The sequence below is a fragment of the Zootoca vivipara genome, chromosome 7 (assembly GCF_965207765.1).
Source record: "Zootoca vivipara chromosome 7, rZooViv2.hap1.1, whole genome shotgun sequence".
Classification (NCBI taxonomy): domain Eukaryota; kingdom Metazoa; phylum Chordata; class Lepidosauria; order Squamata; family Lacertidae; genus Zootoca; species Zootoca vivipara.
This window is the reverse complement of record NC_142590.1, coordinates 42,856,330-42,875,973: the sequence shown is the minus strand read 5'-3', so window position 1 is coordinate 42,875,973 and position 19,644 is coordinate 42,856,330. Positions and strand designations below refer to the sequence as shown.

The 19,644-nt window shown below is 40.8% G+C and overlaps 1 protein-coding gene across 1 annotated transcript; it reads right to left on the bottom strand.

The window, feature by feature from the left end:
• Window positions 1–5,301: 5,301 nt before the first annotated feature.
• Window positions 5,302–16,607, bottom strand: LOC118089053 (taurochenodeoxycholic 6 alpha-hydroxylase). The gene is made up of 12 exons (XM_035123420.3): window positions 16,375–16,607; window positions 15,606–15,756; window positions 14,389–14,433; window positions 12,649–12,776; window positions 11,462–11,592; window positions 11,211–11,365; window positions 9,785–9,891; window positions 9,018–9,208; window positions 8,183–8,316; window positions 7,262–7,326; window positions 6,152–6,234; window positions 5,302–5,789 (listed from the first exon to the last, which is right to left on the bottom strand). Exons 1-12 carry the CDS (start codon window positions 16,558–16,560, stop codon window positions 5,621–5,623), a joined length of 1,545 nt encoding a protein of 514 aa, XP_034979311.1. The 5' UTR covers window positions 16,561–16,607; the 3' UTR covers window positions 5,302–5,620.
• Window positions 16,608–19,644: the final 3,037 nt, after the last annotated feature.

Below are 19,644 nucleotides of genomic sequence, written 5' to 3'. Positions count from 1 at the left end.
TGCCTTTGCCTCTTTGGGTTTGCCAAACAACAGGAAGTGGGGACAACACCATCTTTGAGTGTTGCTTCTGGAATTGGGATATTCAGATCTCTGAATATGCTCTCCACTTGTTGCTCATCAAAACTGACTGGTATTTGCCATTTTTTAGAACCAGCAACTTAAAAGGGAACCCCACTGTTTTAGAGCAGCAATATATAAGGAATGATTTCCATCGAGAGACGGTCTCTGGACAGACATCTTGAAACAATTCTAGGGTGACCAAGCCATATTTCAGAATCTTGAAATTGTGCATAGCTTTAAAGTTTGCGTCTTTCATTTGATATTTCTCAAAGTGGATTACTGTGTTTCTAGGTAATGCTGATGACGAGCATAGCCCACCTGTTCTGCATGCTCTTTCTGTATCAGTCAGAGAAATAGATACATTTGTATTTAAACTTTTTATCCATTCCACTATAATATAAATCATGTCTGCTCCCTCCTCCTGCTCTGGAACTGCACAAAGAGAAAATTTTTCTCTTCTGTCCCAGTTTGAATGTTCCTCCCACTTAAGTTCAAGATTTTCATTTGCCTTTTACAATTTTGTTTGCAATTTTGCAGTTGCAAATTTAGTTGCAATTTTGATTGAATAGATAAAGTCGTATTAAGGGCTTCATTTGTAGTATGTGAGAACTTTGTTATTAAACTTTCAATTTCAGCTTCTAAGAGCTGCAATGCTGCAGCCCAGTCTGTTGCTGAAACCTTCCTTAATTTGTTTATATATTCCTCCATTTTTCCTCACTCCTTTCTGATGCTGAAGGCCAGACATCATGTCATCTTTCCTAATCTCTTCAAATAGCACCAGGTGATCAGCTGCCAATACTTCTTGGACATCTTCCTTAACCAGCTTAATTTTATGACCCTGCATCTCCCCGACATTACTTTTCTGAAGACAAATTTGAGGAGGAGAATGCTTTTATTTAGCAGTCATTCAACTATAAATTAGCCTCATGGGTATTGGAGATGCTGGGTCAGGCTGCCATTACCCAGAAGATCTTCACTAGAAGATGCTCAACCCAATCTATGGGTTTGAACCTCTGGCGCCCAAGGGTTCTCAGAAGGGGCAGTTTCTGATGCTCTGTTTCTAGATTTGCAAAAAAAATTCCCTTCAAAAATCTTCAACTAGCATGGGAGGCTGATCAAGCCTTGGGGATCGATCCTTCAGTGGTCTAGAATCTAATTCTCTAAACCGTTTATTTCTGTTTCAGCCCTGCTTAGGGAAAATTCATTAAAACAATACATAAATGGTTTTTAACCCCGCATGCGAAAAGGATGTCCCCCACTTTGGTTGGCGGATTTGCAACATGTAAGGCTCTTACAACTTGTGGTGGAATTTTAGGTATGTGAACAAACTTTGGGATTCAGTGGTTTTTGAACTCAGCACCATTACCAGACAAAAGATCTACAGTACCGTATATGGGCCCCAGGCTGTGTTTACTTTCCATGCTTTCTGGAGATACAGTAACTCCAATGTACATAGCAAAACATTTGCTGACTGCGACCAATATTTAGTCAGGACTCAAGGCTGTGAGGGTTCTTCTTCTTACTCTGCTGTGAACTGGTTTTTTAAAAAGCCTTATTCATAAACACATCAGAGAAATCAACCCACCAACTCCAAGCTCTCAGTAGGAAGCAGACTTTGTAGCTGTCTGGTGTGGTGTTTGTTTGTTTTTTAGCTTATTTAACATCACAGTCACACAGGTGGCAAATCCCCTCCAAATATGATATCATCTGGTGCTGTTTTTGATTATTTGAGTTTTTTATCAACTGTTCAGGTCTTATCTTGGGAAATTGCCATATTTCCCCTTGGGTTGAAAAATTCTTTTACTGTTCCTTTGTCTCCTTACCTTATCCCTGACTAAGCACAAACGATTTTTTCTCTGAATTGTTCAAATAGTCATCTTCTACATTTTTAAAATCTATATCTGGTTTTCTGCTATATGTCAATAAAAGTGCAATTTTAAAAAGAAAATTAAACCAGCTTTCTCCAAGAGAAATCTGATATACCACAGCCCTGTGTGTGTGTGTGTGTTTTTTTTTTACCTTGCCCAGGAGCAGGATATTTGAGACATCCCTATAATTTTCCCAGATAAGATTAACCCAATGAGAGGTTTGTTTCTTCTCTTCAAAACAAGTTTCACAACTGCCTCTAGTTTCAAGGCTCCTCCATATTCCTCTCTCTCTCTCTCTCTCTCTCTCTCACACACACACACACACACAAACACTTATCCTCACCGTCTTAGTTTCAACCACATTCTCCCAGCAAGATCTAACTAGTCACATTGCTAGGGATTGGTCCTAGGCCACAGTGCTGCAAAAACCTCCCCAACTCCATCAACTAAAAAAGCGATGCTGGACAACCTTAGCCCTCTCAGGATTTGGTGAATGCACTGCATGTTACAAGCAACTGAAAAGCAAATAACAATTCAGCCATACCCAATACATTAAGGTTACTAGAAGTGCCCGGATTTACAAATCAGTCCCCATACAAAATCCATTGAAGTTGAAAAGTGTCCCCGGATTCATTGGGGGGGGGGGGGAATCTGGTAACCTTACAATACATTTCTTAAAAAGCAAACTATACCACTTGGAAGGGACCCAGGTGGTGCTGTGGTTAAACCACTGAGCCTAGGGCTTGCTGATCAGAAGGTCAGCGGTTCGAATCCCTGTGACAGGGTGAGCTCCCGTTGCTTGGTCCCAGCTCCTGCCAACCTAGCAGTTCGAAAGCACGTCAAAATGCAAGTAGATAAATAGGAACCGCTACAGCGGGAAGGTAAATGGCATTTCCATGTGCTGCTCTGGTTTGCCAGAAGCGGCTTTGTCATGCTGGCCACATGACCTGGAAGCTATACGCTGGCTCCCTCGGCCAATAATGTGAGATGAGCGCGCAACCCCAGAGTCGGTCACAACTGGACCTAATGGTCAGGGGTCCCTTTACCTTTACCTTTACCACTTGGAAAGCAGGCATTTGCACATGGGTTTGGAAAAGCACTGTTTTCATAACTGATCTACCTTGAGTCGTGTTACTTAGTGTGTTAAAATGTTAAAATGATTGTAAATCATGTTAACAGATTAAATTTTTTTAGAAAGACAGAACAGAAGTCAAATAAATAAAGGAGAAGATTCTGCTCTCAATTCTACTGTGTAGTAAAGAGAAGTGTGACTTCCTCATAAGGACTGGCAGGTCCCTTCAAATATATGACAGGGGGGACTTGTAAAAATAGCAGCATCCATAGATTGAATTATTTGCTACTCTGTCAGATTAGACATTTAGAGGTGTCTGAAAAACTACTATGTTTTCAATCCTAGACACACTTATTTAGAAGTCCCATTGAACTCAGTGGAGTTCCTTCTGAAAGCATTTATGTAAACAGGTGCATTAATATATTTCCCTGTATTGTATAGACTTGACCAGGGGTAGGCAACCTAAGGCCCATGGGCCGGATGCGGCCCAATCGCCTTCTCAATCCGGCCCATGGACAGTCCAGGAATCAGCATGTTTTTACATGAGTAGAATGTGGGTTATTTGTGGGGCCTGCCTGGTGTTTTTACATGAGTAGAATGTATGCTTTTATTTAAAATGCATCTCTGGGTTATCTGTGGGGCATAGGAATTCATTCATTTTTTCCCCCAAATATAGTCTGGCCCACCACATAGTCTGAGGGACGCCATGGCTGAAAAAGGTTTCTGACCCCTGGACTTGACCATACTTCTGCATACTTTCCACTTTGACGATTTTTTGGGAACCTTATTAGGTAGCTTCTTCTACACCTTGCAATAGTAAAACTGTATTCCCTTTTCCCATAAAGTACAGTATGTAGACATAAGTGCAAGCAACCTGTTTATAACTCTTTGGCACTGAATAATTGGAGGTTGACTAAGGAACCCAGTAATCTTTGAACTTTGGTTGGCCCTGGCAACAGGATAGCTATAAGTTTTAGACATGAAGGTAAACACTCACATTTGCTTGTAATTAGCTATTAAGTCATGTTACAGGGTGGGCAATGTTCTTTTATGTAATAGTGGCTTATGAGAGCTAAAGGTAGCTGGATTTACTTCAAAGTATTTTCTTTAGAGCACCAATGGAGAACCTGCGGCAACAGTTCCCCTCACAAATTTTCTGCTACAGATGTCAATATCAAATGCTGATTTATAAATGTTTACATCCATGATGTATTCATGCTCTCTCTCTCTCTCTCTCTCTCTCTCTCTCTCTCTCTCTCTCTCTCTCTCTCTCTCTCTCTCTCTCTGTGTGTGTGTGTGTGTATGTGTGTGTTACTTTATTATTATGAGTTTGTGGGGGCCAGACACCTATAATTCCTGGACCCAGAAAGTTTTAGGATTTTATCAATGCTTGGAGTGTTAAACTGGGTGCCAAACACTGAACCCTGGAATGGCAATGGGCCATTAAGAAAGTCAAGGAGAGGGGACAGCAATTGGGTGGGGCCCCTCCACCAGTTCTGAGTTAGTTAGAAGACAATGCCAGTTGAGTTGGCTTGGGGTGTGAGCCAGAGCATGGTGGTTGATTTCTGTTGAATCAAAAGTTGCACCTATGGGAGAAACACGACCTTCTTGGGGTGTTTATGCTGTGAATACCTCCATCATTGGCTCGGGTAAATAAACCATATATCAAAAAGTCACCACATTATTCCCTGTGCCTCATTTCCAAAAGGAAACATGAACCCGGGGTAAGCACCTGGAATCTCACACTGCTCAGAGATTGGGTGTTGTGCAACAATATATTACATATTTTGAATTGCACTCTGGTATTTGACTTTACTATTTGGTAGGCAGCTCTGAGCTTCTAGTAGTTATATTAGTGGATCACTTCTTTCCCCCTTTTTTATTATTTCACAGGATGTTTAGAAAGATACCTTTCTCATTAAAAGGTATATCCTGTCAGTAGCAGAAGCATCACATGACTATCGTTTACGTGCATTAAGAATTTTTTTTATATTTTAGTTGTACAATGTTGTGCAATGTTACTTTGCAGTGTACCTCTTTCTTCTCTTTCCCCTATTCCCTTTTGTTTCTTCTTTTCATCTCCTTTTCTCTGCCTTATTTTTATCTTTACATGCTTTGTGTGGAATAATTTCTTTCTTTTCTTTTCTTTTCTTTTCCTTTTCCTTTTCTTTTTCATGAAAATTGATGTGTAAGTATTTTGAATAAGTGCTTAGGATATAAATAACTGGTTTGTATTTTCTTTTCCTTATTTGATTGTGTATGTTTCAATTGATCGTATGTATTCTTTTTTATTTGATCTGATAAATAAAGGATTTTAAAGCATTTTTATTTTTATTTAGGAGACACCTCAAAATAAAATTTCTAGGTGTTGGTACAGCAAATTAAAAACATCATAAAGCCATAGTGCAATTATTTTACAAGACCTACAATCAGCTTTAAAATCCAATATAAAAGTATACAAAGTATATTTATCAAAAGCATCCTTGCTAGAAAAATCCTCTGGCAAAAAAGTGGCAAAAAAATCCTCTGAGTTTGAGCGAAGTCAAGTTTTTTTTGCAAACAACCACCATCTTGGAACCAACTTAGAAAGAAGCACCTTCTGATAGAATTATCTGATATATCAGTCAAGTTTCTTCAAGAAGAGATGTATCCCATTCTCAGACTTCAGTACAATCTGAGGGATAGGAATAGGCAGTTTTGATGGGTCTGGCAGGATTTCAAAGCGAAGCAGCGTCAGAGCAAGAGCTACTTTCATCTCATTCATAGCAAACTGTTGCCCGATACAGTTCCTAATCAGAGTGGAAAGGGAAAGTGGCTATGAATATCATCAAGTGATCAAATTCAAATGCATCTCTGTCTATATTGAATTAGGTCAAAGTAGTAGTCCGTGATCTTTTGAACACTGAGTATGGGTGACACCTACTTTCTGCCTATCTTGGGAATCCCACACTTAACTTGAGAAACGAGCTGTATGAATTGTACAGCCTTCTGAAAGACATAACTTTCTCTATATTTGTTGCACACATTTTCTTCCTATAATTCGTAAAGTCATGCTCAGTAGACCTTGCCTGGGGACAGAACACAAACTTTTCTTCTCCTTTTTTTTTAAAAAAAAATCAATGCTATTAAAAAGGGTGTGTTTCAGACTCACCTTGATCCAGCTGCAAAAGGAATAAATGAATGAGGATGTCTTTGAGATGGGTTGTCCACTGAGAATCTTGTAGGATCAAATACCTAAAGTAAGCAAGGTTTGGGGTACTTTATTAATGGTTCTAGCTTGCTAAACTGCAGCATTACTTTTGACACCAGAGAAGGGTTTATAGGAGAGCTAAATAACCCATATTATTCAGGGAACAATAAAAAAGAAACACCATTGTTTCAAGTGCAATGGGGAAGTGTGTATATATTTGCATCCTCTAGGTTGCACTCTTATAGGCAGCTGTTGAAGCTTCCTAAAATAAGAGAAAGATCTATTGATCTGAAAAGCTAGTAAGCATGCAGAACTTCTCCATCATTATGATGATATCCACATCTAGATATATCTTACTTTGGTTAACAAAACAGGTTTATTTATGTGGCAAAATGCTTCAGCTTCCGCCCTTGTCAACTGTTAAGGTGGAAGCCAAAATGTTTTGCCACATAAATCTGTTTCATTAATCACAGCAGCATACCTATTGTTTTAGTGATTAAATGAACCCTAAAAGGAATCGAGAGCAAGTCTGTGGGAAGTGCAGTTTGAGATGTACATAGCAAATACATGCCTACTGTTCAATGACAATATAGGCTTCCATATGGTTTACAGAGACTAAAAGCCAGTTATATAAACATTAAAATCAAACCATCCACAAGTAAACTATACAAGAAGATTTATGTGAATGGGCATTTGCCCCATCACAGAGTGTGTGCCCATTTGCATCCTAGAGCCTTGTAGAACTTCAGAATATAGTTGGATGCTTGAACTTAACTATACAGTTACATACCCTCCAACATGTTGAGACCCCAACCAGGACGTGCTCCCATGCATGTCACATGACCCTCACAAGACCATGGAGCCCAAAAGACGTGCTTTTTGGGGGGATCTGTGTGTTCTCACAGCTCCCCCCAAAGCCCCACAAAAGTGATTTTTTTGGAGCAAGATCTCAGCATGAAATGGCGCAAGATCATGGCACCGAAAATGGCCGCCATGCTCTTGCAGGGAAAAACGGTTATTCTTGCAGGTTTTGTGGTTATTCTTTTCCCTTATTTAAAAGGAATTATTTACCTCAGGGTCTTGCCATACACTGGGGTTTTTATGAATATAATGGATGGCAACTGAAACTCTAAATCCTGTAAAAGAAAGAACAGGAGAATACAGTGATGACAACATTTTAGAATTGTGAGTGAACTGGAACTCACCAAAAGATCACAGACCAACATCTAATTCAATGCACCCAAGGAGTTTTGGACCTTAAATCATTGAGGGTCTTGATTAAAATAGCTCTTCAGATTCTTGCTTATGTTGCTGTTGTTGATGATTATATGTGCATACAGTGGTTTCAACAATGGATTTCCCATGCAGAGTACACGGATTGGCAGTTAATTAGAAAATCTGCATTCAAAGAGCAAACTAACAAATACAGGTAAACCTCATTTTATTGTGCTTCGTATATATGGTTCCTCACAAGGAGGATGCTGGTGTAGCTACAGGCACCCCAGCCACTTCCAGAAAGGCCTCTGCCGCCTTTCTTGTGCCCTTGTATTGGTATGTGCATATATCCCCCTGCAAGGGACTGTCAGGTGCTACTGGACAATTTTTTAATTTATTACAACTGCATCAGACCAACACGGCTACCAACCTGAACCTCCTCTGCCCAGTCCCTGATAGGGATTTAGACATGTTGTCCATTGCTATGTTACCAACCAAGTGGTGACTGAAGAAATGATCTATATCTATTTGCACTTCCTCTTTTGGTGCTTCTTGCGGTCCTCCAGTTCCGGCTGGTTTGCAACCCCTATCATGCCTGGCCATAATGGATGCAGCTCGTGGAAGTTGGCAGCCTAGCAACACCTGAAGGCTCACAGTCTAGTCACCCTGGATTTATACTGAAGTTCTGAGCTGCAATCTAATTTCACGGTAAAGGGTTATACAGTGAGTAGAAGGGAATGAAAAACAGAATTTCGCTTTTAAAGAAAATATGCAAACCTTCAGGTAAAGTGCGTCCATCAAAAAAAGTAATGGGTTTGCTCAGCTGTCGGGACACTATCGGAATTGGAGGATATAGTCGGAGACTCTCCTTTATGCACATTGTGGTATAGGTCATCTTACCAAGATCATCCCTGAAAGTTGCAAAGAAAGCCATTCATCTTTCTGCTGGCAAAACACTGGGTGTTGATAGCAGTGCAATATCTGGAAAGCATTCTGTTAACCTTATCGAATGTCCAGGCATGGGTTTTCTGTTCCCTTCTACCACCAGGAGTGGCAGCTTGGCCCCATGACTATAGGTGCCAAGGGCCATGGGTGCCATGCAACGTGCATGGCCCTAGCACCGAAATTTGTGGGTGCCTGGCACCTTCATGGGGAATATTATGGTTGCTCAGGCACCCAGGGCCCCAAGGAGTTGGCACCTTTGTCTACCACCTTGTATAATGGGAATAAAAACCACTAACTCAAGTGGTCACTGGAGAGAGTTCATATCACATATCTTAGTTAGGTTCTTGGGGATTTGGGGGTGATGTCAGGTGAGTAACAGGTTGATTTGGCCTAGGTAGAATGGCTTCAAAGGCCAAATTGGAAAGCCCATGGGTGGAAAATTCCCCACCCATTGATTAGGAAGTGCCTCCCACCCAACTTTCCTTCTCTTAAACTGGCAGCCTCCCCCAGCTGCTTTTCAGTTGTTGTTGCTGCTGCTGCTGCTGCTGTTGTTTTTAAAAAGAGTAGGAAGACTTTCCATAACGTTTTTAATGAGGTTATCAAGTTTGGCCCTCAGTTTAAGTCACTCGGGGGTGGGGGAATCAAAGGCAAACAATATTGATCTCACCAATGGATGTCCTCTCGATCCCCAAGAATGTCTTTGATTTCTTCTCTGCATTTCTGCTGGTGCTCTGGGTGCTGAGCCATAGAATGTAGGATCCAGGAGATTCCACTGGCCGTAGTATCGTGGCCTGCAAACATGAAAGTGTCCACTTCAGCACGCAGGTCTTCATCAGACAACCCAACTCCTTTTTCATCCTGACAAAGTAGGGGATAGGTAATCAGCAGGTAACTTGAGAATTCAAAGGAAAATAGTATGGTTGTGTTTTATATCAATAGACATGAAGATGAAATGTAAATGAAAATACCAGACCAAAAAGCATCACAGCAATGGAATTTTTAGATTTGTTCTACAGATTGGTTTCTGCTTCAGTGGCCCACATAGTGGATTATTCCTACATGTCTTGAGCAGGAAGAGACCACAGCCATCTGGTTTTGCCATGATTAACAATTTTGCAGTTCAACCTCACTGTCCATTCCCCCCTAATCTGTAACTCTTGTGGCCTCGAAAGGCCCATAAAATGATACAAAAGGATGACAAAGGGGAAGCTGACACTTCTGTAGTCCCCTGAAAAGTAGGGCCAGAGTTGTCACCTTTTCCCATCAGTACTACAGTAATGGACCTCATAATTATGTCCTTTCTGTGCAATTCTTACAAAGAAGATCAAGGTGAACTATAGTTAATCAAATATCTGGCCAGCTGTTTGCTTTGTGAGCCAGTTGTAAAAGATGTGTAAGGTAGAGGATGCTAAACTGCTTCATATAAATTCTTACCTTGGCACAAAGAAGAATGTCCAAAAAATCCAAGTGTCGTTTCTTCTGGATCTTTTCAAGTTCCCTTTCATTCTTAAGTGATTTCTTCCTCTCTGCAATTACTTTTTCTACCATTGCAAGATAAAATTACATCAGCATATCACATTTCCTTCTCATTATTTCTTTAACCCCATATTACCCCTTGAGTTCAGGGCAGGCGGCAAATATTTTAAAATATACAAAATGAAGGTTACTTAAAAATGCAGCTAATGTACAACTGGCAGTGGATTCAGGCATTGGAAGGGCATGAGAGTGTCATGGTATCCACAGCCCCGTCCTTCAAGCACAAGGCAGAAGCCTGATTTGGGTTACACCTGACTGCAGTTGACATAGTGACTGGGCCTGGGGCTATCAAGTGGGACTGGCATGGGATTCTGTGGATTCTATCCCAGCTCAACCCCTTCACAGGCTACCACTGGCAGAAGGACCTTCAGTGGACAGAACAGGGAGCCTCATGCCAGTGGAGTGATGCTTACACCCCTCCAAGGGTGGAGGGAGACCTCTGTCCCATCCAGCTCTCCCAGCATGAGGGTATGGATTGCACCCTAAAATGTTGCATTAGGTCCAACCGTAATTTAGCAGGCACCATCTGATTGCAGATAATCTCCCTGGACACTGAAGCCTTATTAGGGCTGGACAGCGGATCCTAGATGCTCATGGTGTGTATCAAGGAGCAGGAAGGCTTGTTCCTATGAGTACCAGAAGGAAAATAAGACTGCAGTCTTATATTCGTTTACCTGAGAGCATCCCATTGAATGCCATGTGATTTATTTCTGAGCAGACATGTACCGGATTGCAGTGTAAATTACGCAAAAGAAGTAAAATATGGCAATGTCCTTAAATTGCATAATTTATACTGGTTACAAAGGTTGAGTTGTCTTTCTGCATAATTTTGGAGGAGAACTTATAAAGCAACAATGAAGAGGTGTACTTGGACCCTTTCCCTGCACTTAGTGACGCCGTACGAGAGGAAGAGATTCCAGAACTTCCAGCTTAGATGCTCTCAGGCAGGTTTGCTTGAATCCCAACACTACTGATTTTCAACATCAAGCAATGGATACAGGCCAGAACTATTAGCTCTTGCACAGGTGGGACCACCCTCAGCACCACTCACCACGGGTGCCAACTTAAATAAAATAGGGGGGGCAGGTAAGCTCCACTGCACATAACCAGTCACCTGATGTGGCTCACACACATCACTTGAATAGTGATGCCTATTTATTTGGCGGGGGAGCCCCCTCAGAGATTTCATTGGGAGCCCCTAGGCTCCTATGCCACTCATTATTACTTAGATGTCCTGTTGAACCAAATGACTTGCTTATAGTAGTCCATTTCGGTAAAGCTCACATAGGAAGAAGAGAGGAATCTGCCAATGTTTGTAAGATACCTGTATGATGATGTGCCAAGCTACAGGCTTCCTTAAAGCGCCGTCCTGACGGGGTGCATGAATAGATGAGCTGATTCTGCAGCAATGCTGAGGTGACTCTCTGAAACAATAGGAGAGTCATATCTTGCACAGCATTGACATAATAATCCAGCTCTCTGGAGGAAAAGAAAAATGGAATATTTCAGACATACAGATATGGGCCATGCCACCGAGAACCTTCAACAGTATAAATTTGACAGTACTGTACTAACTTGTCCGTCTGGCAGTTACTCTTGTAACTGAATGCACATTTCATGATGCTGTCAAGAGTCATTAAACTGATATGGTCAAACATCTCCAGAGACTTTGTGGGGTCCTCTACAATCAGCTTCTCCCATTTATCCTGATGTGAGAAACAGATGAAGAAGCTTAAGTTGCTTGCTTTGAGCAGTATTCAAGTAAATAATCATGCCAGAACAATGATTACTCTCCTCCCCCTGTGAAGCCCTGCATTATCCCCGAGTCTGCTACAAATGGTTGGGGGAATTTAAGGCAGGGGTGGAGAGGATGAGAACATTCCATTGCCCTAGGAGAAATCCTTGTGTAGGCAGAATATTTGCTTTTGCACTCCATTGAGTACCACCCACCACCTGAAAGCTCTGTATCTTTTCTTTAAAGGTGGAAGTGCTTTGAAAGCATCATATCTGATATTTCCCAAATCCCTTCTTCAGTTTCATTGTGTAGCAATGTGAAGTGCCCTTGTGTAACATGCACCAAGCCATGCGCCTATGTGCTAGTGTACAGCAATGCCACTGGATTTGTGCCACAGTTGAGTGTGGCTGGTGGTTGCTATGATAACATATATCATGTTAGGAGCACTGTAAGGCAATCTCATGGGATACAACTCCTAATGCTTTAAAAATGCAATATGTTGAGTTCTCATTATATATGTGTGCAACAGATTTCTAGGTTCTTTTGCGCAACAATGTTTCAGGATGACCATGGGGCTACTTGTGCACAAATTGCTGCTGTACTGTATATGAAATATAGGGGGGGTGGTCATGCAGCACACGTGGTATAGATGAGTCTTTTGAAATTCAAAGCAAAGACAGACTTTTCTGCTGGCAACCATGTGGAGGAATGTGGGTCATGTCTAAGGTGCCTGGGCACGGAACTGATGGAACTGATAAGGCATAGTCTCCATTAGTTCGTTGACAGAGCTGAGTATCATAGCTGCCAAGTTTTCCCTTTTCTCGCGAGGAAGCCTATTCAGCATAAGGGAAAATCCCTTTAAAAAAGGGATAACTTGGCAGCTATGCTGAGTATTTTGAATGACATGCTACCATTTGGCTGAATGCACACACAAACTGGACTGGGGTAATTCTTCCCAGTAATAACGGATACAGAATTGAGTATTTATAATATCATTTCATTTGCAATGTGAGAATGGGTTAATTACCAGCATAACTTTGACTGAATCTGCAATTTGTGCCACATAGGGTTTCAAAATGTCATAGTGGAAAGCTGGTGTTAGCAATCTCCTGTGCTGATGCCACTTGGGTCCATTTAAGATAAGCAGTCCTCTCCCTATGAGTACAAATAGCAATAGACTAGTTAGAGTGTACAAAGCAAAGGATTCATGTTATTACACCCACTCTTGCTATAGCTGATTTGTTCATTTTGATTTTACAAATCCTCTTGCAAATAGATTTGCACAGTGCAAAGCTCAATATGGTGGTGGTTTAGTCGTGTCTGACTCTTCGTGACCCCATGGACCAGAGCACGCCAGGCACTCCTGTCTTCCACTGCCTCCTGCAGTTTGGTCAGACTCATGTTGGTAGCTTCGAGAACACTGTCCAACCATCTCATCCTCTGCCGTCCCCTTCTCCTTGTGCCCTCCATCTTTCCCAACATCAGGGTCTTTTCGAGGGAGTCTTATCTTCTCATGAGGTGGCCAAAGTGTTGGAGCCTCAGCTTCAGGATCTGTCCTTCCAGTGAGCACTCAGGGCTGATTTCCTTAAGAATGGATAGGTTTGAACTTCTTGCAGTCCATGGGACTCTCAAGAGTCTCCTCCTCCAGCACCATAATTCAAAGTGTTCAGTGGGACTTAATGGGAAATGTGCATGAGATCGCAGCCTAACAAAGCAATTTATGGGCTGTAGCATATTCACAAATTGATTCTAGTCAACTTTGTTAACAAATGTCGTTTTCCTTTACATGTTTATTCAGTGCATAGTACTAAGTAGCAAGAACCTCCCACTGATCTGTTTAATTACTATAGAATTCATCAGTGGGGGAAAGCCAATGACTGCAAGAACTAAAATAAAAAAATTCCTTCAGTAGCACCTTAAAGACCAACTAAGTTTTTATTTTGGTATGAGCTTTCGTGTGCATGCACACTTCTTCAGATACCTGGTATCTGAAGAAGTGTGCATGCACACGAAAGCTCATACCAAAATAAAAACTTAGTTGGTCTTTAAGGTGCTACTGAAGGAATTTTTTTATTTTACTTCGATCCAGACCAACACGGCTACCTACCTGACTGCAAGAACTGTGTAAAAGCAATAACAAGAGATGTAGGAAATACCAGAAGAAAGATAGGTTTGTCGTCAAAATACTAATAAGAGCTATGAAACAAAAAACTGCAGAGAGAAGAGATACTTTACATTTAAATAGAAGAGTATCCAAATAAGATAAATCCATTATGTTCTATGCAAAATGCGGAAAAAGAGATGAATGGATTGGTATTAGCTAATGTTAGGCTGTGGTGCCATGAGATAATCCTTAAATTCATCCCTTAGACAAGTAGCACATTACAAACCTAGGTACAACTGCCCATAAAATCAGTACCATATGACTAAAATCTTTGTCATGTGGGACAGAACTGGGATGGGGACAAGGCACTGGGGCTTTAAAGTTCATACTGCATAGCCAGACCAGCAGGAACACCCATGGAACCCAAACAATGCCATCCCCATGCCCCATAACATGGTACCATACCCCTAAGTGGCGATGGCACTGCAGTTGAGAGGATAGTAATGATTCACTTTCCCAGCCATTCCTCCTGAAAGGAGAATTTAAACTCTCTGAAATTAAATCAAGTTAAGGCTTGGGTGACAAGTCGCAGCAGTTAAGATTGCAATTCCCTTGTATTCTGTAAATGACAATGATGCGTAGAGAAGTAACTCGTACACATACCAATCCAAGGAATCAAGCGCTCATAGAGGTCTTTAGCTTTAGGGTCTAGAAAATTAGAAAAGTCAAACATACCAATCAGTGTTACAAACTTAAATTGACAGCAACAGTTCACATTTTCAGCACTCGTGCTGGAAATCTTTTAAGTTTTTTTTTTAATGGAAAGATAAGAGATACAGTAAATTTCAGCCACAAAAATTTACACATTATGCATGGCAATCAGTATTTTTTTAAGATGTATGTATGCGCCAAGGCAAGCCAGGTCAAAGGCCTGTGGTATTCCTCCTCTGTGATACTACAAAAACTATAGACCTTTCATTCTTTGCCTTGTGAGACATTTCCTTATCTTGGCAACCCCACAACCATTAATTTAACCACATAAAGGTTTTGGAAATCTTTTATCTGTGATTAAGATTTATATAGGTTTTTGTTTTTATCAATAAGTCCCCTTGAACTTTCTGATCATGGAAAAAGGTGGAGGACAGGCAAAACACACACAAACACCCCATTTACATGGAGGTCACATTCCAAGGCATTGTGCAATTAAGTGAAATTGTGTACATTTGAAACAGCCAACATCCCGTTCCACACCACCCCTTTTTGTGACCGTTTTGTGACATTCTCAGGTTACTTCTAGGTTCGGTGCAGTGTGCATGTGCATGGTCGCACACATATTGAATGCGAGTAATTGGGGGGGGGGGTGTTGCTGTATAAATTCATTATTAGTATTAGTATTATAGACACATGTTCATAAAACAAAGCAGAGCCTGGAGCATGTTCTCTAGAAAATAACATTCTATATCTTTAGGTGCATCATCATCAGCATCATAATTTTATTATTTCTACCCCACCTATCTGACTGGGTTGCCCCAGCCACTCTGGGCAGCTTCCAACAAAATACTAAATGCATAATAATAATAAAACAACCAACATTAAAAAACGTATTAATAAAGTGGCCATGTGGACCTTTACAGAGAATAGTCCTTTATTTGAAAGCAAGCTCTGTTTAAGCAGCTCTCTGGTCCAAATGTGGTTTAAGGTCAATGAATCTTGAGAAGGGAGAGCAGGAAGTTAGCAGTTAATTGGCACCTGGGTAGTAATTATAGTTAATTATTTCAAAAGTTGCACATGCAAGTTTTATGCATCTCCTCATTTTTGTTGATGCACAAAGGGCCACCCTACATATAAAAATTGAATTATCCTCAATGAAACACACTTACCGTTTCTGTTACCGGTAAATAAAGTTTTGGCGTAATCAGGGTGAGTGATAATTACAGCAGGAATGAAACCCCCAAACCATCTGGGGAAAGCATAAGGAAATTTTTCAGCCCAGTTCTCCATTATATTAAGTTCCTCTGCATGACTGGTGATCTGCAATGATAGGATTTCCATTTTTAGTTGCACTCCCATCTCTTTCAAGTGCGACACATGACCTAAGCTGGGGAAATGATTTGAGATCTTTCAACTACCTAATTCTCTTCCATAGGAAATGAATGGGGTACCAAGCACATCTCAAAGAGTTCTGCCAGTTTCCACGCACAGTCTCTCCATATACAGGTGTTTTTCATAAATGCTTGCTAGTGTTTGAACAAGCTTGTCCATTTTATAGATTCAGGGAAGCCACAACCACTCATAAACCACATTTCCAGTAATATAAGAGACCAATTTGAAATAGAAACATTGCCACCCTACCCCACCCCCACCCCCACCCACCATGGCCCCCTCCACCTCTTCCCCCTTTTCTTCCTAATGTAACACTAATGTCTCAACAAATGACCTGCAGAAAATGTAACTTGAAAAAAGAGACATTGCGCATACTTTTGTAAACCAAGAAATCTTTAATAAAAAACACATTAAAAAAGAGAACAATTTAAAAGTCTTTAAAACACGAGTCAGACTGTGCCCCCATTATACCCAAAATTCACCCCAATCTAGCATCTCTTCCAAGCTCAATTACCCACACACGTATATACTGTATCATTTACTTACCTGATGGACATTACCATAGAGCCAATGGCTGGGAGGACCTGGGAAACACTCCAAAGTTTTGAGCAATCTTTGTCTCATGAAATACAACTGGGTAGATTTAATCACCACATAAACCAGACAGAAGCCAGCACATAGTTGCACGACCTGGAAAGTGAGGCTTGCCATTTTCTCTGTTGTGGATACCATGATGGTAGCGTCTCTAGAGCTGAAAGGAGCACAGTCTTGGCTCACCTTCTCCTTTTATTCTTCCAAGAATAGTTGCTGTAGCCAATAGTCAGGGAGATGAGAAGCTCACTTGCTATTGCATAAGCCTCCTGTTGCAACGTTGCTTGATGTTCCTCCCATAATAATAACCCAATTCATAATACTTGACTTGAAGAAGCCCTGAGGGAAAATTTTCAGTTTATCATCTCATCTAGCCTTTGTTCTGCTTCAGTTAAGAGAGTTTATTAAATAGAGTAAGGGTGAAACTTCACTGTATGTCTGATATCAATTGCAGAAAATTATGTATACATTCCATGGTTATGAATCACATTCTAGGATTCACAAGGAGCTTCTTCACCCAGTTGGAATACTGAGCTTCGCTTGGCTGAGTATATAGTTGGCTGAGTATATAGTTGGCTGAGTATATAGATCCATTTTAATCTGGATTCAGATTTGGTTTGGGGACTAACATAAACTTTGGTCACCTTGTTGGACAATCCACACCAAGATACCTGAACATGGAGAGTAATTCCTTCTTGGTTTTGCTGCACCTTTCAGCTGTGTTAATACTTGATAATCAAGGTTATCTTTCTCATGATAGGAAATGGACATAGGATAAACCATTTCATAATATTTCTGGTCCTTCCTTGAGGGTTGGTGCCAGCTCAAGGATCATCCCCTACTTTCCTGCTGTCTGACATCTATATCACTGATGGGCAAACTCGAGCCTATTAGGTAGTTTGGATTGAAAGGGTACTAGAATAATGAATCCAACACCACACAATAAGCCAGTGACAGAGGAGGGTTTTTACGTTAGGTCTCCCAATCCTTTGATGTGTTTCCTTCATTTCTATGAATGTGTTTCACTGGAACTGTGATATAAGCCCATGTCCTGAATCTTGCAAGCTCCTTTTCCAACATCCATCTTGTTAAAAGTGGCTAACATGGTTTGGTTCCTTCATGCCATAAATTCCAAGGCAGGCAACAACTCTGTGCTCTAGAGGACATCTTGCAAGCAAAGGATATGCTTGCCAGTCACCACAGGTTTTAATAAGCAAGGGGTCTATGTGCCACAAGAACTTACTATCAGACGGCGATAAAGATAAGTCCATATTTCTTGCCTTACAACCCTAACTTTGTTCTTTCAACCTGTACCAGCAACTTATTGCAGTAATAACACTGAGGAAGTTACAAGAGTGTCCAATAGTCAGAACTGTTGCTCTTTGTTTAGACTCCCATGCGATGACTTGCATGAAATAAGTAGGAAGTTATTTAACCCTAGGGAAATACTTAAAGGGTACAATCTGCCAATCAATTGAACTGAAATATTTAAGCATCTCCATCTGTGGCTTGATATGTCTGACTGAGTAACTTCAATGGGACTTACTTCCAGGTAATTGTCATAGGATTTCAGCCTTGCAGCATAATCCCATATCTGTTCATTTAAAGGAAGCAGCTCCCACTGTTTTCCATGAGATATATTTCTTAGTAAGGCTGAAATCCACTTATCTGGAAGTAAACCGCTTTGAATTCAACAAAGCTGAATAGACATGATATGGGCTGCGCTATAAGTGTGTTAAGGGTAGTAGTTTTACAGTGCAGCCCCATACTAATGTCTACTCAAAAGAAAGTCCTACTGAGTTCAACAGGAATTACACACAGGTGAGAGTATATAGGACCATAGCACTGATATATTGCAGACCTAAACAGGTGTTGATTTCTATGTCTGGAGATAGATAGGATGGACCTCTTGGCCATAGCAGTATACTTTAGGTTTGGGATCGTTTGAGTGGTACAGAAAGCTGATTAACCAGAAGAAATTGTCTCAAATATCTCCAGGAGTCTCTCTAACTTCAGATGTGTGAGTGTTTTGAGGAAAGTAAAGAGTGCTGCTTTGAGATATATTTGGATTTGGAGAAAATATTTTTTGCTTTCAATTCTGCTTGCCAGAACCCATACCCACCAACATTTCTCTGATGAAAACAGGGATGTCCTGTTCAATAATAATAATAATAATAATAATAATAATAATAATAATAATAATTTTATTATTTATATCCCACCCATCTGTCTGGGTTGCCTGGGTGGCATCCAACATATATGAAAACATAATAAAATATTGTCAGTGAAATCGACAGGCATTTCCCCCAACCTTGTCAATCACAAGAGACCATAAAAAGGGGAAGTTGGTGGTGGTGAAGGAACCAGCCCTGACAGCTATGCTCAGGGGAGAGAAGGAGAAATTGGGTAAAGTGGATTTGTCTGTTAGCAGTGGTAAAAGGAAGACAACGTTAAGACATGGAAAAGCCAAATGAAAAACTGATGGCTGGAAGACTAAAAATGTGCTTCAGATAGAATGCATCTGCTCATGGGTGACACAAAAGATGCAGGAGAGCTGCAACTGGGTTATGGAGCCAACATTCTTTACGGCCATTATTCAGTTAAAAAAGAAACCGAATTTAAAAAACTGAATAGGATCATTATGTCTTTTACACCTGCATGCTAAGTGAGGGGGAAGGCTCAAGAGCACTTGAAGAGGAATGTATGAAATAAATGTGTGTGCAAGTGCATGAGAGAGATCAACCCCAGGATCAACCCTGCATGTGTTGGCTTGAAGAATAATAATAATACAATCACCTTGTGTAACTTTCATTCCATTGCATAGGATTTAAATTATAACTGTGGGAAAGCAGCTCATAAACAACTGCAATAAAGTATTCCAGTAAGTATTCCACCTGAGTCAGGATCTGAAAGGAAAATTGCAGCATTTGACCTTTGGCTTGATTGTTTCCCTAGAGATCCACAAATACGGCATGTGTATAGTGAGCCTGAATTACGGTAATCTGTTAAACTGAATCACCCTGAGTCACGTACAGAGTTTCGTTGTGCATTTGCATGCATTGCAAAGGGAAGGTAAAAGCATGGCCTTTCCTTGGAGTGCAAAACATGCTCATTCCTGGGAGTCGCTGTCCCTCAGCTGACACATGGAACAGTCCTGAATCAATTTGGGAGCAAGGCTAATTGTTTAAGTAGGGTATTTTTTTAAAAAAAAACCTAATTAAACAT